The 15,423-nt window shown below is 35.4% G+C and overlaps 1 protein-coding gene across 5 annotated transcripts in view; it reads right to left on the bottom strand.

Annotated features, from left to right (window-relative positions):
• HERC2 (HECT and RLD domain containing E3 ubiquitin protein ligase 2) overlaps positions 1-15,423 on the bottom strand; it is a 272,108-nt gene that overhangs the window by 161,958 nt on the left and 94,727 nt on the right. For all 5 annotated transcript variants that reach the window (XM_070497080.1, XM_014829918.3, XM_070497069.1 and 2 more), the window contains exons 16-19: positions 11,624-11,817; positions 5,445-5,645; positions 1,427-1,655; positions 1,192-1,316 (exon numbers count right to left, since the gene is read on the bottom strand). In XM_070497080.1, the coding sequence (XP_070353181.1) occupies positions 1,192-1,316; positions 1,427-1,655; positions 5,445-5,645; positions 11,624-11,817 (749 nt within the window). The remainder of the gene's footprint in view (positions 1-1,191; positions 1,317-1,426; positions 1,656-5,444; positions 5,646-11,623; positions 11,818-15,423) is intronic.

Raw genomic sequence — 15,423 nt, forward strand, 5'->3', positions numbered from 1 at the left:
TATGTTTTCAAAGTCTTGTTTTGTTGTTTGTTTTGTTTGGTGAGGAAGATTAGCCTTGAGCTAACATGTGCTGCCAATCTTCCTATTTTTGCTTGAAGATTTTCCCTGAGCCAATCCTCCTCCATTTTATATGTGGGACACTGCACTACAACATGGCTTGATAAGCAGTGTGTAGGTCTGTACCCAGGATCCAAACCTGTGAATCTCAGGCCACGAAAGCAGAGGCACGCAAACCCAATCATTGTGTCACCAGGCCAGCCCCTCAGATATTTTTAATACAGTCACTTCATCTAATTTTATCAGCACAGTTTTTTAAATCAAAAACTACTACAACAATGAACACAACAAAAGAAGCCATGAATGGCCAATAAGCACATGCAAATACAAATTGTAACCATACCTCTCCAGAATAGCAAAAGTTAAAAGGATCACCATGCATCATGTTGGTAAGGTCAAGAAAGTCTCATACAGGCTGGTTCAAATGTAAATGGCACAGCCATTTGGGAAACTATAAACAGACAGTCACCCTGGGACCCAGCAAATTCTAATTTAAAGAAAAAACACATGTTCACTACAGGATTTGTACACAGCATGATCAAAGCCACTATAGAGACTCAAAAGCAATCAAATGTCTGTCAACAGGAGAATGGATAGACAAATAATGCCAGAATCATACCATGGACTATGCCTCAACAGTAAAAACATAGTAACAATACATGCAACATAGAAGATCTGAAAATCCTTATCAAGGCAAAATAAAGCAGACACAAAAGAGTACATACAACATGATTCTATTTATGTGAGATTTAGAACAGACAAAAGTAATTTAATCTGAGGGAGGCAGGGGAGTGTCCTAATTTCAAGTGCAGGGACACAAAAACACTTTCTGGGGTGATGGAAATGATTTCTAATATGAACAGGGTATGGGTCAAAGCCATCTAAATTGACACTTAAAGTAAGTGCATTTTATCATACTTAATACCTCAATAAATTTTTTAAAACTATTAAGATAAAAAAGTTTTAATTAAAGAAAATATTTGGATGTTACTAAAAGTTTTGTGCTTCAGTTTTTCACTAATTCTGGCAAAAGGTTGTTATTTCTTCATGACCACGAGCATGGTGTTTCAATCTCAGCTCACTGACGGGTAAAATCACCTCTGTAGGCTCACACACACATTCCTAGGGCCATACCTGGATTTCTGCAGTAATGGCTGCATTTAACGCTGACTCTAAGCCTCCATCAGCCATCAAGCTGCCCACCAGAAGATCAATCATAAATCGCCGACCTGGACTTATGTTAACTTCGTTGCCTGAAACTGGAAAAGGGAAAGTGTTTTTGCCAATGTGAGGTAAGTGCCATCCTCTCCCGCACCCTCTCTTGTGCCCAACCCCCACCCCCTCATCCCTGCTCATCCCCCAAGCCTACCTGCACAGGGCAAGAGAGCAGAGAGTGCCCGGGCCCGCTCCTCAGCAGTAGGCAGCAGCATGGACCACCCGCTCTGCAGCACAGCCTGGGCAGCTGCCTGCACGGTACTTAGCACGCCCGTACTACTGGCCAGGGCCACCACAGTCTGCTTCAGGCTGTTGAGGAGGACGCTGCCCAGACCTAAACCAAGGAATTCTGGGTCAACCTGGTGACTAATGGCAGCATGCAACTGAAAGGAGAAAAACAATTTTCACTTAGAAGCCCTAAAAATGAGTGGATTTCAAATCTTTCTAAAAATTAAATAATACCTCAAATTAATTTTTATTCAAATAATAAAGGAAAAACGTCCAGTATATGTATTTTTTTATACTGGACTAAAGAAATTTTATCCATAGCTGTTGAGAATCCATAGCAAGGTATTTTCTAAGTGCAATATTTAAACCAAACTATAAATATGTACGTGGGAAAGGTCAAGATTAACAAAGAGTTAAACCATGTGGAAATAGCAACCTCCACCCAACCCCCAACCATCTGCATCAAACACAGAGAAATAGAGAATATAATATAACAAAAAAAAGGTTAAAATATTATATACACAAGCTGACAGTATATAAGGAAACTCCTCAAGGGCCAAACCAGAACTCAGACACACACAGCAGGAGCCAAGAGATTCTGGACTCTGAGAACAGATCAAAGCCTTGGAGCTTGAGACCCACACTGCTCATGAAAGCCCACTGCACCTGGGCTTCCTGCAGAAGGCTGGGAGTTGCTCAAGACCACCTGTCTGTCAGGCAGCCAGGGCCTGAGGGCAACACTCTACCACACAAGGCTTTGGGTAGAAACAGACCCCAAAAGAAATCAGAGACCCGGCCTATACCATGAGCAGATGTGAAATCAAATTTATACCAACCATCTAGGTATAGATACCACAAGTCAAACACTGAAACTCATCTAGAGCCTGAGAAACTCATGGAACCTCAGAGATGTAAATACAAAGCTGCCTTCTGTGGAAATCTCCACAGCCAAGGTGATAGGGGTACCCCTAGCAAACCTTCCCCTGAAGGCAGTCTCAGAGTAAGAAAAGACAAGCCATACTAGGTCACCATGAGGGAGAGTCATAGACAGAGTAAGAGGCAAAACACATGCCCCAAGAGATGGCAGCAATAAAAATATTGGAAAGATTCCATAAAATAAGAAAATGTTCTTAGAGATCAAGGAAGGAACAGAACCCAGAAGATGGGACTATATAATGAGTAAAACGAAAGCCTTGAAAAGAACCCAAATATAAATTCTAAAAGTGAGGAAAACAACTACAGGAATAAAAATCTCAAGGCAGAGGTGTGAAGAACCTACACCCCAGGTCCCAGCCCTGAACCTCTGTGCACTGGGTAGCCAATCTGGGAACAGGCCTGAACATCTTGTGCCTCCCCACCTGTAATCTGTGCAATACAGATCGATGGTCTCACCTCAGAGGGCTGGCACAGGGATTTAGTGAGATAATATGTGTAAAGCAGAGATCATATAAGTATTTGTTAAATAAATGGACAATTCAAAAATACAGAACATTCAACTAAAGAAAGGATTTGTGAACCGAAAGAGAACGCTGAGTAAACCACTCAGAAGGCAGAATGAAAAGATAAAGTGAGCATTAAAAAAGATAAAGAGTGAGGTCAGCGTGGTGGTGCAGTGGTTAAGTTCGCACACTCCACATCAGTGGCCCGGGGTTCACAAGGCATGGAACTACACCCTGCTCATCAAGCCATACTGTGACAGCGTCCCACATACAAAATAGAGAAAGATTGGCACAGATGTTAGCTCAGGGCCAAACTTCCTCACGAAAAAAAAAAAAGATAAAGAGATTTAAAAATATCAAAGAAGTTGTGATACTTGGGAAGATAAAATGAGAAAGTTCAACTTACATTTATTAGGACTTCTCCAACAGAAAACATAAATTAAAAAGAGAGAGCAATTTTCAATGGTAAATAGTGAAGACTTTTCAAAATTTAACAAAGATATATAATCTCAGATTGAATGAGGACCATAACCTCAACTTAAATACACAAAAATAAAGCCTCATCTAGACATAATGTATTAAAATTATGAAACAAAGATATAACTATATGAAACCCTGCCAAGGAGAAAGACAAATTAGCTACAAAGATACAACAACTGCACAAATTTAAGATTTCTCATAGGAAACAATAAAGGTCAGAAGAGAATAGAACATCTTCAAAATGCTGATAAAATAACAGTAATCCAAAAAGCTAAATCTTGTTAAACTCTCTTAAGAGGGGTTGAAGTGAACAGTTTTCAGACTTTATAACTAACTTTCTGAAGGAGGGAGTATAAGGGAGGAGGGAAAGGATATAAGCAACAATGACAAAAATTGTTTCAAAAAAGAAAAAAGATGATATAACTAAGTATGGCCTCTTAAAAAATGATGATGATATGATAATTAATTGGGATAAAGTTAAAAAATAATTTCTATATTTCACAAATCCCAAGAGGCATTTTTATGTATCCTGTCTTAACATCTCTAAATTCAGAATGTATCTTACACATTTCAATTGGGAGCATTCTTCTTTTAGAAGCACACACAAAAAGACAGTCTGCCTTGGATCCAATGTAATAATAAGACTACTTGACAATTAAAACAGTGGAGGAGGAAAGGGGAGTTTAGGTTTAACGCATCCTATAACCTTATAGGTTTCAGGAAGAGAAGTAACAATTAACCTAACACTTTGTGGAATTAACAAATATTTAACTTTTTTGTACATGATTAATGTCCAGAAATCAAAGAAAAACTTAGAAACAATAAAAGGGATTTGAAAAGAAAAAATCTTTTTTAGAAACTTGATCAATAGAGAATAAAATGAAGAACAAACTTACACAAAACTAAATCAGAAGACCTAAATTGAAATACATTAGGAATCACAATAATTGTAAAAGAATTAAATTACCTTTTGAATAAAGACTCTCAAATTGGATTCTTTTTAAGAATCGAGCTTTATAAACCAATTTAAAAAAAGACACAACTAAAACATAAGGACCTAAGAAGACAGAATAAAGCAATGGAAAAACATACGTCACCAGGCAAAGATGGACCAAAAGGAATCAAGCCTAAGACATGTACAAGGTCTTTCTCCACAGCACTGACCAGGACAGCAACACTACTACAAAGCATGGGAAACAACAAACAACTGGGCAGATCCATGGAAGGAACAGTATACCACAGGTGTCCTAATAGATGAACTCCTGTAGAAGACTTCTGGGAGAGAAGTTTCTCCAAACTTCTGATAATTTGATTAATGCAATTAAACATTACATTCAGTTCTGTGCTTTTTAAAAGCCAAGGCAAAAAAGGGACGGGCACAGAAGAAGGACACGATGGGTTACACAGAAATCCTTGCATTATAAAGGGGAAAAATTAGTTTGTCAAGAAAATCTGTTCTCTTGACAGTAAATCATATGATTTTATTACCAAGGAAAATATGATGACCACAGATTTCAGCTATAGTTTTACTTAAAGAATATATATATATTTTCATAGTAGTTTTTCTTATTTTGACCTTTGACCTTAAATTTCCCTGATAAAGTGGAGGTACTATTGGAGGGAGCCGAGCTTACTGAGTGGAACTTTCAGAGTCCAGAGGAGAGACTGGTTAGCACATTCAGCTGGTTGCTCAATCACCTATTGTCTTGTTCAGTCATTTCTCCACACACAACAACAGTAAATTCAAGACTGACCCCCTGACGACTATAAACAAGCTGATTACAGCAGAAATAACACAATCTATACACACTTTTACTTGCAGGCTAAGACTGACTTCCAGGATAAACATAAACTAGACTGATTTTTTTAAGCCTCATACACTCCATTATAATCTTACTTCAAAATACTTTAAATTTTTCATTAGCAGTTCACTTAGGCTAAAACCCATACCCTTCAATATGCATAAACACTGCAAATACCTAAGACACTTCCGAAAGGAGGGAGAGGAAAGGAAACAATTAATACCTGAAGTCGTAGAAGATTCAGCGTCGCCACAGCCATGCACTCTTTCTCTTGGGGTGGGGGCCAATCAGCAGTGCCATCCATCCCCTCACTCACTTGCCGTAGTAGGAGGTCCAGCTGCTCAAAAGTCATTGAGCAGATGTCCACCACAAAAGGGACACGGAGGCCAATGGACCACTCAGAACAAGATGACCAAGCAAAACTCTACGGAAGAAACACAAGAACCTAAAATGAATCTACACAGTCAGCTATTGGTCTGTTCCACGGGAGAGATTCATCATTATGAATAATGAAGATGCCGTAAATTATTACTCATGCATCACTCGAATTGTCTCAAATGCACATGTACTTTCATGGTTGTCTAGCTCACATGGTATCGATTTCTAATTTTCTCTCATTTCACTACCCCATCTCATTTTACTATAAATAAAAAGGTAAAAACTTTTTAAAATATCTTTTCACTCTCAAAATTATTAATTCACATTAAATGATGGCCTTGAGGATCACAATCTACTTGAAGAGTCACAAAAGTAACTCTAAGTAGACAATGAAAGGTTAGGTATATATGCTCAATAAGTTAAAATGGAATTTTACAAAAGTTATACAAAACATTATAGAAATAATCCAAAAGAAGTCATAAAAAGATAAACAACAAAAAAAGAGCAATCAAAAAACAAATAATGGTAGACACAAATCCAACTTATAAATAATTACATTAAATTTAAATGGTCTAAACATATAAACAAAAAGATAGAGATTACCAGGATGTATGAAAAACAAAACCTAACTATATGGTATCTACAAGAAATCTACCCTAAATATAAAGACAAAAAATGGCTAAGTAAAGGGATGGAAAGTGGCTATATTACTATCAGACAAAGCAGACTTCAGAGGAAAGAAATTATCAAGGCTAAAGAGGAACATTATATAATTATAAAAAGGTCAATTCACCAAGAAGACAAAACAATGCTGAATTGTATATGCTTCTAACAACAAAACTGCAAAACTGCAAAACACATAGAAGTAAAAACTCATAGAAATGAGAAGAGAAACAGATAAATCCACAAATACAGTTGAACATATCAAAACTACCCTCCTAATAACAGATAGAAGAAGTAGACAGAAAATCAGCAAGGATTTAAAAGAAATGAACAAAACCATCAATGAAGTAGATCAAATTGACATTTATAGAACTCTTCACCCAACCACAAGAGAATACACATTAGTTTCAAGGACACAAGGAACATTAACACAATAAACCATATTCTAAGTTATAAAATAATTCTTGACTATTTAAAAGAATTGAAATCATACAGAATATGTTCTCTGAACATAATAAAATTAAGCTAGAAACCAACAACAGAAACTTAAACTAGAAATAAAAATAAACTAGATGTAAATAACTGGAAAAATCTCCAAGTACTTGGAAATTAAACAGGTTTCCACATTCCAATTAGAGTGGTAAAATATTGATTCTAAGCAGACTCCAAAGAGTTAACTATGTATATGCTAGAGCAACCATTGAAAAAACTATAAAAAGAGATAAATTCAAACTAAATGAAGTTAAATGGAATACTAAAAAAATGTTTATATGCTCCCAAAAGAGCAAGAAAACAAAATAAAGGAAGAAATAATAGAAAAGAGAAAAAAGCCAACCAATAAAATGGAAGACTTAAGTCTACACGTCAATAATTACAGTAAATGTAAATAATCTAAATATACCAATTAAAAGAAACATTGACACAAGGATTAAAGAAAAAAAAGATGCAACTGTACATAGCACCCAAGAAACTCACTATACACATAATGAAACAAGCAGATTAAAGCAAAAGGTATAAATCTAACAAAACATGTACATGATTTGTATGCTGAAACTGCTGATGAAAGAAATCAAAGATGTAAATATATGTTTAGACATACTTATTTGCATAGATTGGAAGAGTCAATAAAGCAAAAATGTCAATTCTCCAAAAACTGATAACAGGTTGAATACAATTCCTTGTGCAAGTGCAAGCAAGACCTTCTTGCACATATAGACAAGATTATTCTAAATTTTATATAGAAAGGCAAAGGAAGCAGAAAATAGACTTCTGATATAGCTATAGTGAATAAGACTGTACCATACTGGCAACTTCCTATGAATCTATAATTTAAAAAAATTTGTTTTCAAGTGAAAGGGTGGAAAAGTTACAGTATGCAAACACTAATTAAATGAAAAGAAAACTGGAGTACCTACATTAAATCAGACAACAGAGACTTCAGAGCAAGGAAAAACAAGAATAAAGGGGGACATTACATATTGATAGAAGAGTCAATTTACCAAAATGACAAAACAATCCTAAATGTATATTCACCTAAAAACACAGCTTCAAAACTCTCATACGAAAACTGATAGATTCTAAAATTCTAAAATTCATATGGAATCTCAAGGGACCCAAAATAACCAAAACAATCTTGAAAAAGAACAACAAAGTTGGAAGACTCACACTTCCTATTTCAAAACTTACTACAAAACTGCAGTAACCAACAGTGTGGTACACGCATAAAGACAGACATGGGGAGCAATGAAATAGAACACAGAGCCCAGAAATAACCCTTGTCTATATAATAAAATGATTTTTGACAAGTGCCAAGACTATTCAATGTGGAAAGGAAAATTTTTTCTACAAATGGGCTGAGAAACCTCCAAAGAATCAAGTTGGATCATTACCTTACACTATACTGAAAGATTACCTCAAAACGTATCAAAGACCTAAACATAAGAGGTAAAACTATAAAAGTGTAAGAAGAAACCACTGGGGAAAGAGTGCATGACAATGAATTCCTTAGATATATATGACACCAAAAGCACAGACAACAGAAGAAAAAAAATAAAGGGGACTTACTCAAAATTAAAAACTTGTGTGCATCAAAGAACACTATCAACAGAATGAGAAAACACCACAGAATGGGAGGAAAAAAATAGTTGTAAATCATACACCTGATAAGGGATTAAGGTCCACAATACATCAAGAACTTGTATAACTCAAAAAAAAAAGAAAAAATCCAATTGAAAAACGGGCAAAGGACTTGAATGGACATTTCTCCAAAGAAGATATACAAATATTCAATTAGCACATGAAAAGATGCTCAACATCTTTTCCAATAGAAAAGCACAAATCAAAACCACAATGTGATACCACTTCATACCCCTTAGGGTGGCTAAAAACAAAAAGGAAAATAACCATTGTTGGCAAGAATGTGGAGAAACTGAAACCACGGTGGATATCTGGTAGTAATGTAAAAATTATGCAGCTGCTGTGGGAAACAGTACGGCGGTTCCTCAAAGAGTTAAACATAATTATTGTATGATCCAGCGATTCTACTCCTAGATACATACTCAAAAAAATTGAAAGCAGAGGGGGCTGGCCCCATGGCTGAGTGGTTAAGTTCACGTGCTCCGCTGCAGGCGGCCCAGTGTTTTGTTGGTTCGAATCCTGGGCGCGGACATAGCACTGTTCATCAAACCACGCTGAGGCAGTATCCCATATGCCACAACTAGAAGGACCCACAATGAAGAATATATAACTATGTACCAGGGGGCTTTGGGGAGAAAAAGGAAAAACATAAAATCTTAAAAAAAAAAAAATTGAAAGCAGAGACTCAAACAGATATTTGTACACTAATGTTCATAGCAGCATTATTCACAATAGCCAAAAAGTACCAAGAACCCATGTGTCCAGTGAAAGAGGAATGGATAAACAAAATGTGGGATATATATACAAAACAGAATTATTAAGCCTTTAAAAGGAATAAAATCCTGATCCATGCTACAACATAGATAACCTGGAAATTTTATGCCAATTAACTTAAGTGAAATAAGCCAGAAACAAAAGATCAGATATATAACTCCACTTCAAATAGGCAAATTAGTAGAGATTGTGAGTAGATTTGAGGTTACCAAGGGTGAGGGGAAGGAGAAATGGAGAGTTATTGTTTAATAGGTAAAGAATTTCTTTTTCAGATGATGAAAAAGTTCTGGAGATGGACAGGGGTGATGGTTACACAAGACTGTGAATGTATTTAATGCCATTGTATATTTTACCACATTTTTTTAATGATCAAAAGCATTAATATTAAAAAAACCTGATAGAACCAAAAAGAGAAGTGGACAAATCCACAATTGTACTTGGAGATACCAATACTACCTTCCTAGGAAGAGATAGAAAAGTAGATAGAAAAAGTAGACAGAAAATCAGAAAGGATCTAGAACTAAATAATACCATCAATGAATTGAAACTAATTGACATTTGTAGAACACTTCACTCAACAACAGCAAAATACATACTCATTTTAAGTACACTAAGAGAAAACATCCAGAGACATAAAATAAATCTTAACAAATCTAGAAAAATTGAAATCATAGAGTGTGTTCTCTAATCACAATGGAATTAAACTAGAAATCAGTAACAGAAAGATAACAAAACAATGTCCAAACAGTTTGAAATTAAAGAACACAGTTAATAATCCATAGGTCAAAGAGTGATTCTCAAGAGACACTAGCAAAAATTTGTTTGTTTGTTTTTGGTGAGGAAGATTGGCCCTGAGCTAACATCTGTGCCAATCTTCCTCTATTTTGTATGTGGGGTGCCACCATAGCATGGTTTGATAAGTGGTGTGTAGGTCTGTACCTGGGATCTGAACCCATGAACCCCAGGCCGTCAAAGCGGAGTGAGCGAAGTTAACCACTATATCACCAGGCCGGCCCCCAAAATATTGTGAACTGAACAAAAATGAAAATATATCAAAATTTATGGGTGCAATTACAACACTGTTTAGAGGAAAATTTATAGCATTAAGTGCTCATATATTACAAAACAAGAAAGTTCTAAAATCAACAACCTAAGATTCCTCCTGAAGAAACTAAAAAAAAGAGCACAGGGAACCCAAAACAAGCTGAAGGGGAAAAAAGATAACAGAGTAGAAACCAATGAAATTGAAAGTAAAAAACAACAGGAAAAATTAATGAAACTAAAAGCTAGTTCTTTGAAAAGATCAACAAAATGGATAAACCTCTACCAAAACTGACAAAGAAAAAAGACACAAATTACCAATATCAGGAATGAAAGAGAGGATATCACTGTAGACCCCAAAGATTTCAAAAAGTTCCTAAGAGTATACTAAGGAAAACTTTATACACAAAGATTAGACAACTTAGATGAAATGGACCAATTCCTTGAGCACCACAAAGCAAGAAAAGCCACCCAAGAAGAAATGCTCTGAATAGTTCTATTATCTATTAAAGAAATTAAATTTGTAGTTAAAAATCTTTTGAGAAAGAAATCTCCAGGCTCAGATGGATTCAGAGAAAAACATTTAAAGAAGAAATAACACTAATTCTACACAATCCCTTCTAGAAAACAGAAGAAGGAACATTTGCCAACAGTTTTTATGAGGCCAGTTTTACCCTGATAAAGTCAAGACAGCAGAAGAAAACCACAAACCAGTATCTTTGACGAGCAGTGAAAGAAAAATCCTCAACAATGTATTAGCAAATCAAATCCAGCAATATATAAAAATAATACACCATGGCCAAGTGGGGTTTATTCTAGTAATGCAAGGTTTGGTCAATATTTGAAAATCGATCGTGTAAACAGATTAAAGAAAAACAAGATGATCATATCATTTGAGAAGAAAAAGTACTTGACAAAATTCAACGTCTACTCAGGATTAAAAAAAACTCTTGAAAAAGTAGGAGTTAAAGGAAACTTCCTTAATCTGATAATAAGGCATCTACAAAAACAAAAAACAAAAACAAAAACTACAGCTAACATCATAGTTAAAGGTGAAAGACTGAATGCTTTCACCCTACAATCAGGAACAACGCAAGGACGTCCCCTGTCATCACTCTTACTCAACATATTAGACGTCCCAGCCAGTGCAAGAAGGCAAGGGAAAGAAATAAAAGGCACACATACTGGAAAAGAAGAAGTAAAAATGTCTCTACATGCAGACAATATAATTGCTTCTGAAGAAAATCCCAAGGAATTGACAATGAAGCTCCTAGAACTAGTAAGTGAGTTTAGTACAACTACAGGATATAAGGATAACACACACAAGCCAATGCTATTTCTACATACTAGCAATGAATGATGCGAAACCAAAATTCTACAAAATACCTAACCAAGCTCTATACTCAGTACCTGGGCAGGTCCACAGGCAATTCCAACTATATGTTTGGTATCCAATCCTGGCAGCGCAGAGGGTTCTGGCTTGGTCACACGCAAGGTGTCAAAGTGCTGGCACTGGTCATTGCTCCCCCAGCTGTGGACTTCACTGTCCTCAGTCAGAGCCAGGCAGTGGGTGGAGCCTGCAGCCACATCAATCACCTTCTTCCCTAGGAGGAAAGAGTGATGCAGATACAGCTTCACACCTATGGCTTCTGTTGCAATAAAAACATTTACACCAGGCCACTAAGGTCAGAAGGCATTTAATGTCAACTTCGAAAGGATAATTCATTGCTTTAATATTATGCACAATTCATCTGCTTCATGTATGCTATTAAAACTCCTGTTATGTTTTACTAGTTAAGACTTACAGCCTGCAAATAAAATGCTAGGGTATGAAAAGGATCTGTTATTTTTCCTCCTAATTTAGATTTTCATTCATAAAGAAACAAGTGTATTTTTAATTAACTACTAGATTGTATTCTCCTGTCCCAAGGTACAACGACACAAAGTATACTCTTTTTTGTATTAAAACTTTGTTTTCCTATCCTTGAACATAGAATATCTATTTAGTTCTTTGATTTCATTTATCAGTTTTGTAGTTTTCCGCATATAGACCTTGTATAGATTTTGTTAGATTTATACCTATGTATTTCATTTTTGGGATGCTACTGTAAATGATATTACTTATTTAATTTCAAATTCCACTTGTTTGTTGCTGGTACACAGGAAAGTGACTGACTTTGGTACATTAACTTTGTATCCTACAACCTTGCTATAATCCCTATTAGTTCCAGGAGTTTTTTTGTCGATTCTTTAGGATTTTCCACACAGACAATCATGTCATCTGTGAACAAAACAGTTTTATTTCTTCCTTCTCAATCTATATACTTTCTTGTTTTACTGCGTTAGCTAGGAGTATGATTTTGAAAAGGAATGGTGAGACGAGACATCCTTTCCTTGTATCTGATCTTAGTAGGAAGACTTCAAGTTTCCCACCATTAAGTATGATGTCAGCTGTAGGTTTTTTGTAGATATTCTTTATCAAGTTGAGGACCTTCCCTCTATCCCTAGTTTACTGAGAGTTTTTATCACGAATAGGTGTTGAATTTTACCATGTGCTTTTCCTGCATCTATTGATACGATCGTGTGATTTTTCACGTTGATTTGATGAATCATATTAATTGATTTATACTGTTGAACTAGCCTTCCATATGTGAAATAAATTCAACTTGGTTGTGATGTATGATTCTTTCTATACAGTGCTGGATTCAAGTTGCTAATATTTTGTTGGGGATTTTTGCATCTATGTTCATAAGCTATTGGTCTGTAGTTTTCCTTTCTTGTAATGTCTTTGCTGGCTTTGGTAATAGGGTAATGCTGGCCTCACAGAATGAGTTAGGAAGTACTCCCTTTGTTTCTATCCTCTGATACATATTGTAGAGAACTGGTATAATTTCTTCCTTAAATATTTGGTAGAATTCATCATTGTACTCATCTGGGCCTCAGGCTTTCTGTTTCTATTACTGATTCAATTTCTTTAATAGAGATAAGTCTATTCAGTTTGTTTATTTTTTTGTGTGAGTTTTGACAAACTGTGTCTTCCAAAGAATTGGTCCATTTCACCTTGGTTATCAAATTTTAGGGCATAGGGTTATTCATAGCATTCCTTTACTATCCTTTTAATGTTCACAGGATCCATAGTGATGTCTCCTCTTTCCTTTCTGATGCTAGTAATTTGTGTCCTCTCTTCTCTTTTTTTCTTAGCCTGGCTAGAAGCTTATTGCCTTTACTGATCTTTTCAAACAACCAGCTTGTGGTTTCATTGCTCTTTTGTATTGATTTCCTGTTTTCAATGTCACTAATTTCTGCTCTAATTCTCACTATTTCTTTCCTCCTTCTTACTTTGGATTCAATTTGCTCTCCTTTTTCTAGTTTCTTAAGGCAAAAACTCAGATACTATTTACATCCATCATCACACATGACTACAAATTTTTTTTCTTATGATGAGAACTTTTAAAATCTATTCTCTTAGCAACTTTCAAATAAACAATACAGTATTTTTAACTATAGTCACCATGCTATATATTACATTCCCAGGGCTTACTTATTTTATAACTGGAAGTTTGTACATTTTGACCACCATCACCCATTTCACCCACTCTCCAACTCCTGCCTCTAGCAACCACAAATCTGTTCTCTGTATCTACAAGTTTGGCTTTTGGTTTTTTTAGCTTCCACCTATAAGTAAGCTCATACAGTGTTTGTCTTTCTCTGTCTGGTTTATTTCACTTAGCATAATGCCCTCAAGGTCCATCCATGTGGTTGCAAATGGCAGGATTTTCTTTCTTTTTTATGGCTGAATAATATTCCACTGTGTGTGTACATATACAGATAGATACAAATTATACTGATATATATGTGTGATATATATATACACCACATTTTCTCTATCCATTCATCTACTGATGGACACTTAGGTTGTTTCCATGCCTTGGGTATCACAAACAATGCTACAATGAACATAGGGGTAGAGATACCTTTTAAAGTTAGTGTTTTCATTTCCTCCAGATAAACACCCAAAAGCTGAATTGCTGGATATTATAGTAATTCTATTTTTAATTTTTTGAGGAACATCCATACTGTTTTCTATTGTGGCTATACCAATTACATTCCTACCAACAGTGTACAAGGGTTCCCTTTTCTCCTCATCCTCACCAACACTTATTATCTCTTGTCTTTTTGATAAGAGCCATTCTAATAGGTGTGAGGCAATACCTCACTGTGGTTTTGATTTTCATTTACCTGATGATTAGTGATGCTGAGCACCTTCTCAGGTACCTGTTGGCCATCTGTATGTCTTCTTTGGAAAAATGTCTATTCAGATCTGCCCATTTTTCAATAGGATTGTTTTTTTGCTATTGAGTTCTATGAGTTCTTTATATATTTTGAATATTAACCCCTTATCAGATACACAATTTGCAAATATTTTCTCCCATTCTGTAGGTTGTCTTTTGATTTTGTTGATAGTTTCCTTTGCTACACAGAAAGATTATTGATTTTGCATCTTTTTTCTTTTCTAATATATACATTCAAGGCTACACATTTCCTTCAAAGCACTGCTTTCACTGCATACCACAAATTTTGATAAGTTGTGTTTTCATTTTCATTTAGTACAGAATATTTTAAAATTTCTCTTGAGATTTCTTCTTTGACTCATGTTATTTGGAAGTTTGCTGTTTTATCTGCACACATTTTGAGATTTTCCAGGTATCTTTCTGTTACTGATATCTGGTTTAATTCCACTGTGGTCTGAGAGCAGACACTGTTGGTTTCTCCTCTTTTGAATTTGATAAAGTGTATTTTATGGCCCAGATCATGATCTATCTTGGTGAATGATAAAGTACACTCTTCATCGAGGAAGTTTCCTAAATCAAAATCCATTTTTCTCCCAAGCCAAATGACATGAAATATATTTTTTTCTATTTAAATAGTATTAGCAAAGTATTCTACTTTTGCTTATTAGTAAATCTAACATGACTAACACAGGGAATGTTTTCAGAATTGTCAACATAAATAATTCGCTAAAAAACTCTACTACAATAAGGGGAACAATTCTATCCTATGAGCCTATTGTAAGTTAACAACAACCAAAATGATTATATCAACAATCACTTAAACATTGTCATTGAAAGCTATCTCTGTATCTAATAAATGTAGCTGAGGAAGTTGATTTCCTTCACTAAATGAAGGGGATATAAAGAAGGCAAATGCAA

Source organism: Equus asinus, chromosome 2 (assembly GCF_041296235.1).
Source record: "Equus asinus isolate D_3611 breed Donkey chromosome 2, EquAss-T2T_v2, whole genome shotgun sequence".
Lineage (NCBI taxonomy): Eukaryota > Metazoa > Chordata > Mammalia > Perissodactyla > Equidae > Equus > Equus asinus.